We start from the raw sequence: 10164 nt of genomic DNA, 5'->3' as shown, positions 1-10164 counted from the left end.
TGTTTCATTGGCCGATCTCGGGCAGCTCCGTCGTGAGAGAGAGAGTAAAACTTTATTGAAGGGGAAAGGGAGAGGGGCGTTTTAGAGCCTTTATGGTTGGGGCCCTACGTCCAGGGCTCCACTGGCCTTAGCCGCCCGCCGGACTTGATCCAGTAGTGCGAGCTGCACTCCTGGGTCCGAGCTAGCGAGGTGTGCCTCCCACTGCTCCATACTAGGTGTTAAAGGTTCGCCGAGAAAATTGGTTATGTCACTTGGTTTACGATCGCACCCCCACGATATGTGGTAGAGAGTCGGTCTTCCGCCGCACCACGGACATACAGCCGGGTAAAGAGTTGGATGTATCGCGTGTAACTTCAGTAGGTGCGGAAATACATCCGTTTGAATTTTTCTAAGGTCAGTGGCCTCTTCCCCATTAAGGGATCTGTGAGGTGTTCCACATTTTTGACGCGTGAAGCGCTGGTGAGCTAGAATCTCCCTAGGTAAAATTGGCATGGTCAATGAAAGAGATGGATTCTCCGCTCGGTTACAAAACGCACGAGCTAGAGCGTCCGCCCTTTCATTGCCTTCGAGACCTGCGTGTCCCGGGCACCAGATCAAGCGATGGTGGTGAGTGAGTTTGGATCCTAGCAACCTCAGCCCCATTGCTGGAAGGCGGCCCCTTAAAAAGAGCCTGCAGGCTTCCTGGGAGTCGGATAAAATAACTGATGGCTCCCCCCTACGCTCCTGAAACCTTAAGGCTAAGGCTATGGCCATCGTCTCCGCCTTTGTAGCCGAGGTCGTGCGTACGGAGGCACTCGTTAGCAGCGTCATGTTGTTGTCGACAACAGTAATTATGTGTCTCTGCCAATCGAAACTGGCCGCATCGACGTACGCGACATTTGAAGCTGAGCCGAATTGCTTTCGAAGCCAGTTTACCCTCGCAGTACGTCGCTCAGCGTGAAAGTCGTGATGCATATTTTTGGGCACCGGTGCGATTGAGATTCGCCTGCGGACCTCTTGGGCTACGTCGACCAGCTCCTCATCAATGTGCTGTGGGTGGGGCGAAATTCCTATTCTAGTGAGTATCGCCCGCTCCGTCGTGAGATCCACTGCATGGAGCACAAGCACCCCGTGCCATGGAACGGTGCCAACCTTGCACGCGCCAACGGACGCCGGTCGCGTCAGTTGCACCTCGCGTCGGAGCTCACGTTTTTCGGGAGAAGCGTCGCTGTGGCCAGCGTGTCCACTCGTGCAAGAAGAGACACGCGCCCGTCGTGTTCCATTCTGACCCTGCTATTTGCTCCAGAGGGAGCACGTGTGTTCCGTTGGTAGATTTCCTTCTGTTGCCCTCCGCCAGAATGGAGTGCTCCAGAGTTCGTTGCCCCTCCGAATCTGCTACTCGATGATACCATTAGGTTGTAACCAACTGTAGCTCATAAGCTAGCCATCACAAATAGCATTATAGTTTTCGAACATTAATAACGGTCGCTTTTGGCCGTCGGCGAAACTGCGTGCAGCGAGGAGTGTCCGGTGGCAGTGGACGAGGGGGCTGTCCGTCGATATCAAGCTACAAGTGCACGATTCTCGTTTACGACTCTCCCGCTGCTAAGTCAGATCCTGCGCTTATTTGCATGACATTTTCGCGATGACACACAACGAAGAGAGAACTCACTGGTTCAAGGAAGGAGCCATCAGCCTTGGCGTCGGCGTCCTGTATGGGGTCACCAACGTCTGCGTCGGTCATCCGTTCGACACGATCAAAACGAAAATGCAGGCTCAAGCGGGCTTCGAAAGCTGCAGCATGTACCAGTCCTTCCGGAAAACACTCAGAACCGGTGGCGTCGTTGGGCTGTACAGAGGCTGCGTCCCGCCACTGTTGGGATCTGGCATCTACCGTTCCGTCCAATTTGCTGTTTTTGAAGCTGTCTACACGTACCTAGACAACACAGTGTGCACCAGCCAAATTCCTCTCACGGCAGGATTACAAACGAGAGTCGTCATAGGAGGCGTCATTGCGTCGACAGCCCGAGCTATCATTGAATGCCCCTTAGAGTATGCTAAGATAAGCCGCCAAATAGGTCAGACGTGGACGCTGCGCAACGTTTACACGGGATTTGGTGTGACATGGATGCGAACGGTGGGACTCATGACGTCCTATTTCATCTTTCTGGACTCTGGACGTCGTAATTTCAATGAGTACTTCCAGCGGCCCTTGCTGGGACCATTCCTGATCTCGGGTCTGGCAGCAACCGCCGCCTGGTGGATTGTCTGGCCGTTGGAGTACATGAAGTCCCAAGTACAAGGACACTATGGAGAGAAGGTGTCCCTCCTCCAGAGGATGCAGTCGGTCTACAGACAGAAAGGTGGCTTCACTGCCATGTACCGCGGTCTTGCCCCGGGATCAATACGAAGCTTTGTTGCTAATGGGACCAGCATGATCGTCATGAGCTACGCACAGCGAAAGGTCACCGAACTGGGCCTTAGAGATTGATGCAACGTAATGCACTAATATGCATTTATTTACCCAACGTGGTCCACTGCCGTACTCACAGCATTTCGTGCTGTTAATAAGTGCCAAGTCATTTTCTAGATGTGCTTGTTGGGAATGATGGATATTTTTTATTATTTTTCTCTTTATTTTAAAGCAGTGAGAATGTCTTTTTTTTGTTATGCCATGCTTCTTCATTTCCAATGCTATTTCATGGCTGTGCGCTCACGATGTTAGGTATGTCTTTATGAAAAAGTGCCAGTGAGACTTGGAAACCCTTTAAGAGCAATAGAAATGAAGGTATGAGCTGACCTTCGTTTTACAAAAAAAAGAAGAAAAAAAAGAAAAAAAAAGCGCTGTGTGTGGTTCTCTTCTTTGTCTCCGTCTTTTTTGTGCGCCGCTTTTCTTTGAATATGAATACGCACCAACTCGCCCAACTTTCTATTCTGTTACAGGCGCGCCATAACGACACAAAAAGATAGACACTAGCGCTGTTAGTCTGTGTGTCTCTTTTTTTTGTATCCTTGTGGTGGTGCGCTACACTCATATGAATGATGAAAACATATTGCCTAATGGGTATTCTTATTCGGACTGTCAATTTACTTCATAAGGTTTATGCTGCCAAATAAATGCCTCGAACTGTCATGCATCCCACATTATTACCTCGACTGCTGTAAATTATTCAAGCATTCTCTGTGAGAAATTAAGCTGTGCTTTTATTGTGACTTTTTTGAGATGAACATCGTGCTGCGGTTGGTAAGTAAATACGGTTGGTAACTGTGTGGCCACGGGATGTATTCGAAAACTTGAGGTACTCGGGACGGCTTTCAGCTCTCTCCTAGTACAGTACCAATACTGTAAATCTTTAGCCACTTCTTCTAGACACACGGCTTTTGCTCTCCCATAGTAGAGTGCCAAGTACTCCTATATGGTTACCAACTCTTTCTCAACGCAATTTGAGGAAGGCGATGTCTTAAAAAGTACCTGGGAAGACTTGCTTAGGAGGTCCACTGGTGTAATACCAGCAGCCCCCCATTTTAACCTGTCACTAACGGTAAAAACAGCAGTCATCAGGACATAGGCATGCGCTTTTGCGTTTCACATAGCACACATTGCCCTTCTACCTCACCATATAACAGGACGTCTCGCCTCTATTGCGGGGACTTTCCTCTGGGGAGGAAAATCAGAAAAGGTGTAAGGAAATTTTTACAGCTTCCCACAAACCGTGGAGGCGTGGGTCTTTCAGACATACTAATATTCACGAGAGCGCTGGCTGCAAAAACAATACAGAAGCTCTTCAATGACAGCAACTACCCCGGGTACAGGTTCTTAATGTACTGGAGTAGTACTCAAAGGTACTTTCACGGCGAATCCGCACATCGGACCAGGAGCAGAAATTCGGCTTAAGCTTTACAGAGCTGCCAGTGGCTTAAAACGAACAGTAGAATCAATAGGCTTATGCAGTGTGGAAGGTGTTTCATCTTAGGAAATAAACGAAATAGTGACAAGTAGCACACTGAGCAAAGAAGAAGAAAAAGCATCCTGCCCAAAAAAATGTAAACAATGGCGTTGCAATAGCGTATACCTAACCAGGTGCGCGAGTTTGACTGGCTGGGAAGATGGAGGGTATTGCCTACGCGTGACCGGTTAGCAGATTGGTGAGTCGTTTCAAATGACCGCTGCCCAAACTTCGGCAAAAGAGAGACGGCCCAACAGGCTCTGTTTCAGTGCTCGGTGGCGAGGGGCGCCTGGCACATGGTACAACGCCCCTTTGGCTTTCACGCGGCGCGCATGGGAAAAGAGCGTGGGCTGTTTGCAAGACTGGTTTTTACAGTGACCTTGTACGTACTGTGGCGGCGACGCTGTTTAGCGGAAGTACGGGACACGCCTAATAGAGGCGCCTATCTCGCCCTCTAGAACATACGGCTAATTGTGTGGAATTACCAAGATCAGCAGCTGGAAACGCACGAGGAAGAGTCTTTCCTTCGACGATGGCACACACGTTTCTTCAGAGTAAGTGAGAGACATCTGAAGTTTCCAGTTGTTTCGTACCATGCAGCCATGCGCCCACACCTGTACGCATGCGTGCGTATTATTTTCTAAAATGTAATTAACTTCATCTTATTTTCCTTTGACTTGTAACAATTAGATACCCAGTGATCAATTATATTTTGGTGCTCATTTGTAAGATGCCTACATTGTATTTACTTGTTTTAGATGTTTCGTTTGTGTAAGTACAAGTTAAGTGCACAATAAACTTCCCTTTCTCAAGCCAGCGAAGGGCCTATCAAGTGTGAGAGCCACGGGACGGCTCTATGCTCTCCCTTAGTAGAGTACCTAGTACTCTAACCCCCCTAATTATAAACGCTTCTTGACTTGAAACCGCCTTCAATGCAGCGCGTTTGACACGCGTTTGTGCTGCATTGAAGAGTGTGGCAAGTCAAGTTCAAGTCAAGCATCGTTTCTTAATACGGGGCTTAATCGTTACCCAGTTTTTCTAAACGCACATTGTTACTTTTTGTTTGCGAGTGGTGTGAAGTACAATTGTGTAAATGTGAAGGCATGCCTCAATACTGATTCGTGAAGCATAAATTATGCTCTGTACATAGTGTAAATAAGTTTTTTTTTTACACAGTCGTTTGCGTATTGGGACGGATTACTGCTCTCCTATAGAAGACAATGAAGTACTTGAAATTGTTAAACACTCTTAACACACAGTCGGCTGCCCGTTCTGTTTCACAGTACCGGCCGGCTAGTTAGGCTGGCTTTTTGTCGATGCGGCCTCATAAAGTGCGAGGCCCAGGGGACGGCTTTCAGCACTCCCATAGCAGAGAACCAGGTACTCCAAACCGTTCCCCACTTTTCGTAAACACACATTCACGAGGCACTGATACCGTATATGTGTGGTACCAGTGTAAGCTTGGCGCTCTCCATAGTAGAGTACTGATAATACTGTAAATCGTTAAACCTTTTTAAATACGATACTCTTTCTTGAAATTGTTCAATGCTATAATTTAGCTCTGTCTGTCTGTCCATCTGTTCTTAAGTTTGTTACGCGAAACGGCTCAGCTACTACCACATTCAAACGGCCACCAATATTGCCATGGCTTTGGCGTTCGTACTTGCGCAATTGTCGATTTAAAAGCAAATATTCCGCATATCTGCGGCACTATATCAACACATCAATATTCTGTGGAATGTTTCTTCACAATAGAAAATGTATATATAAGTAATTTGAAAAACTGTATCGTTTACTACGCTCCGCTGATTATGTGGGGCAATGCACAAAAAGGTGTTTCCTACATTTTGTTGAGACGATACGGTGCTGCCACCTACCTTGCAATATCCGAAATATGTCCTCTAAAATTGGGCACACACGCTGCGCGCTCGCTGTAACGGAGGCCATCCTTTTATTTTCTGAGATTATCGCCAGATGGCGCTCGTGTCTCACGCAGCGCCTATAGGGGTTTTCCCACTCCACTTAATTCAAGCGCCTGCCAAACTAACTTCGGCGCCAGTCAATTTAATACAGCTGCCACTCAAGTTACTCCAGGTGCCAGTCATTTTAGTTCAAGTATCACTGAATTTGATCCAACCGCCAACCGATTTAATTCAGACATCAGCGAATTTTATCCTCACTACATCGCGTTTTCAAAGCGACCCTGAATTTTCGGGAATGCGTGGAGTAAACAGCTTTAAATTGAACTTAGGGGAAATATTATTGATATGTCTAGAATAAACAATGAATGAGTCACTAGTGACACAGTGTGACTCGCGCGTCTTTATCACGTCTATCACCCGCGTACGCACCATTCACATCATCAAAAGGCAAAGAAGGCGCTGACAGTGCCAAGTACTGCAGGCTTGGAACCATTGCTGCGATTGCGTTGATAGTCACCCCTTAAACAATGACGACGAGTTTATTGTGCAAGTTGTTTAAGGCCACCCGTGTTGTTCGAATCTCTGTTTCTTTGGCGTGCCAGACAGCGCTACAATCTGAACACAGATCTGCTGGTACGTGCAGTGGACACCCAAATGTACCGATCCAACAAATAGGCGACACAGCGCACGTTCAGCAACCATGCACGGCCCCTTATCGTTGCCTTTAACACCTAAAAAGACAACGAGCCCGTACTGAAAGGATCTAAGGGAGGCATCAGTGATAATTGCTCTGAGCCACTCTCTCATGGCGCAATCCAAAATTTTGGCCGCCTGGTGTGATTTCACGCTTCTGGCTGAATGCGCACGTGTTAACGCGACTGATCTCACTACTAAGCGCCTGTATAGGTTTTTACTCATTTTCGAAGGAGACTGGATTATTGGCGCGGCTCTATAGTAGAACCCTTAATTACCACGCTGAATGCCAAGGCGTAATTGGTTCTTCCATATTAACCGTAAAAAAAAAAGACAACGCTAATCAAATGCTCGGATGCCTACGATATAACTTTTCTTTTATATCAGCATGAATAAAACTGCTTCTTCACTAAACAAAAATCATTCTAAATCTAAGTTCATCCAAGCTGTATAAAATCCGAGCTATGCTAAGGTAATTGATTCAGTTCAACTTTTTTACAATAAATATACTAGACTGAATTTCCACAATTACAACTGAAGTGATAGTATCTACTCCATGAAACAACTTCTCAGTCCACCATCTTTTGCTTCTCACTGTTATTTTTCTCCACCCTACCTTTTTCGGAAAACTTACTTCAATAACGTCTATCTGCGTAATGAACTGATCTCTAACCCGTACAAAAAAACTTGTTCGCAATGACCACTCCCACAAGGCTGCTACGAATTCCTCTCGTACTGGTTCCAGTTACCATGGTTTCTGTGAACCTCTCGCAAATCTGCGACAATGAACGCGTGCATTTTTTTTTCTCTGGCAATGCGCAAGCTCTGAGGACGGAACGAGCTTTTGGTGTACTTGAGGAAGATTGGTGTGGAAGGTACGGATGATAGTTTCACTTTTTTTCCTCGTTTGTTGTTACCTGTTCAATAATGAAACCTCGGTCTGTCAAGTGGGATGCGAAATGGCTTTATCGGTAGGTGCAACACCAAGCTTGCTACGCCTTCAAGAATTAATTCATCATTGACATAAAAAAAAAGCAAGTAAATTTTTCTTTTCATGAAGACAAAAGCCTTAGATGCATCAAGAAAGGTGGAAAAGATGGACAACCCAGATCATTGGTGTCAATGTCCGGCGGCGTCGGGGCCAACGCCACTTACGGAGAGAATCATGGCCTGATGACGTCACCGTTTGAAGTCAGCGTGGCGTTACCGATCTCCGAAACTTTTGATATAACCGTAACGTGATTATGACTTCACATCATGCGACGTCACCAGATGGCGTCATCACATTCTTTCGTCGCTCGGTAAGTGTTGAGCTGATCACAGAAACAGTAAATATCCTAGTTAGGTGCAGAAAGTATGCAGCGCCTCTGATCTTGAAGGCCACGCAAAGCCATGTTAGCTGCAGAAAGCTTTTCGTGATTGGCGGAGTGAGATCATTACATATACCAAGAAACTTAAGTAGGTGATCGCCCTCCACTCTTCTTCAGTCCATGCGTGATGGCGCGTGTAGTTTTTTGCACATATTGATTCAACTCAAGCATCAGCCAATGACAGACTGGAAAGCCACGGCACTTAAAGGCCACGTATAAATATAACTACCATACAAGGTCACGCTGCCATAAAAAGGTTTTGGACAGTAAGAAACTGCTACAATAAAATGAGCTAAAGAATTAGTAATGGTGGGGAGCAAGCAGCGCAACCTCTTGAAGACAAGTGAAAAAGCTGTACATATGAGGAACACCGGCTATAAGCGCCTGATTTCATCGTTATATCTGTTCATTATCCTGCCTCAAATATGCCGTGCCTGCCATTATTTTGTGCATGCCAGCATACGATAGAATTGAAACGAGAAGCTGGGAGAAGGTAAATAACAACAGGCCGTGTTTGCGAGAGAACACAATTTCTACACAATCTCGGTAGTCTTCATTCCATGCTTGAGCAATCGTGCGCGAAAGCGAGAGAAAAACAAACGCATGGCCGAAAAGCTGGAGCAAGAAGAAAGAAAGAAAGAACAAAAGAAAGAAAAAAGGAAAGAAAGAAAGGAAGAAAGAAGGAAAGAAAGAAAGAAAGAAAGAAACTGTGAGCAAATGGTGAACTACGTAAACCGTCTACGCCGAGAAAAAAAAGAAAACAGACAACGACGCTACGGCTGTGAAAGCGTTCCACAGATAAGGGCTTCCGGACAAAGTAAAAAGAAAGACAGAGTGCATATCTACCGTACTGCTGTAAAAAGCAAAAACAAAAAGCAAAGTGGCCCAGGAAAGAAAACGAAGAAAGAAATCGGAAGCGATGGTTCAAGGATCTGGTGTTTTCGTCGCGTCTGCGGCATCCCGGCAGTTTTTTAAGCAGCCAAAGCTTTTATCACATTGCCTGCAGTACACGCACGTTTAGTATGATGCTGTTGTTTCTTGTGTCTTACGCAAAAACGGGCGTAAAGGCGTTTACACCTCGGTGGGTAAGATGGCACCTCCATACGCATCATTTACCCAGCAGTCTCTGGGGGTTCTCAACAAATTCCTACTTATATTTTCACTGCCTTCCACGGTGATTCCGTGTCTGCACCTAACGCTGGTAAAATGCATGATTTTCCCTAATTTAATAGTGTTTTGAAATTACTCAGCACTCTTGAACTTAGCCGGCATTCGTGCCTACGTCGCAATTCTACATTTAGTTTGCCCATCTTTGTGATTACTTTTAAACAAGCCGTCCATCAGAACAGTTTACTGTGACTTTATTGATGGCTGACTCTACGTCTTCATAAAAGCGTTCAACGAAATGGTCACTATTTTTAACGAAACGAAGCATTCGGTTAACAAAAGTAACTCACCTAGCGATGCGCGTGTGTGTGGGAAGGGCAAGTTACGGAAAGGGTGCGTTGAGATAGGGAAGCGAAGTATTACATATGCCAAGTAGGCCCCAATGCACTTTAGATAGTAAAACCATCTGTGTTTATAAAAATTTCATTGCTTTTATATGTTAACTAAGCCCATTCAGTAACTAAATTCACCTTAGTTAGGATATGCTACCGATGCTACGGTTACTGCCTGCAGTTTCTAACAAAGTAGCAAATGGTATGACAGACAGTTACGTAGAGCAGACAACCATTAAAAAAGAAGCTTCCCCTGAAAGGCAGGATCATTCACAAACGATGTAGGTTGGTGTGCGGGGTTTAACGTCCCAAAACCACCATATGATTATGAGAGACGCCGTAGTGGAGGACTCCGGAAACATCGACCACCTGAGGTCCTTTAACGTGTATCCAAATCTGAGCACACGGGCATGCAGCATTTTCGTCTTCATCGAAAATGCAGCCGCCACAACCGAGATTTGCTGCCGTGACCAGCGGGTCAGCAGCCAAGAACATTTTCCACTAGACCACAGCAGTGGGGCCCCAAAAATTGTGGATACAGAATGGCCTAAAAATGACGGGCAACTTTAATTCAATAAATAAATAAAGCAAGAAAAGCCGGATGTGAGATCATCATTTGTGGCTGTCGACACGTGTGCATGAGTGGCCACTATAGTACTGTGGATTAAAGATGTGCAAGGTTTTGACATTCATGTTTTGTGTTCCTTTTTCTTTTTGTCCCGCTGTGACACGAAGCAGGTTGATCACACATCAG

The 10164-nt window shown here is 46.0% G+C and overlaps 1 protein-coding gene across 1 annotated transcript; it reads left to right on the top strand.

Annotated features, from left to right (window-relative positions):
- Window positions 1-1486: 1486 nt before the first annotated feature.
- Window positions 1487-2752, top strand: LOC142790464 (uncharacterized). Its single transcript, XM_075885301.1, has one exon. The coding sequence runs from the start codon at window positions 1625-1627 to the stop codon at window positions 2468-2470; it is 846 nt and encodes a 281-aa protein (XP_075741416.1). The 5' UTR covers window positions 1487-1624; the 3' UTR covers window positions 2471-2752.
- Window positions 2753-10164: the final 7412 nt, after the last annotated feature.

The sequence above is a fragment of the Rhipicephalus microplus genome, unplaced genomic scaffold, assembly GCF_043290135.1.
Source record: "Rhipicephalus microplus isolate Deutch F79 unplaced genomic scaffold, USDA_Rmic scaffold_109, whole genome shotgun sequence".
Lineage (NCBI taxonomy): Eukaryota > Metazoa > Arthropoda > Arachnida > Ixodida > Ixodidae > Rhipicephalus > Rhipicephalus microplus.
The sequence above is the reverse complement of the archived record's forward strand: the minus strand, read 5'-3'. Positions and strand labels throughout refer to the sequence as shown.

Bases quoted from the DNA above. Each gene is read 5' to 3' on its own strand.
- LOC142790464 (XM_075885301.1), top strand. From the start codon at position 1,625: ATGACACACAACGAAGAGAGAACTCACTGGTTCAAGGAAGGAGCCATC.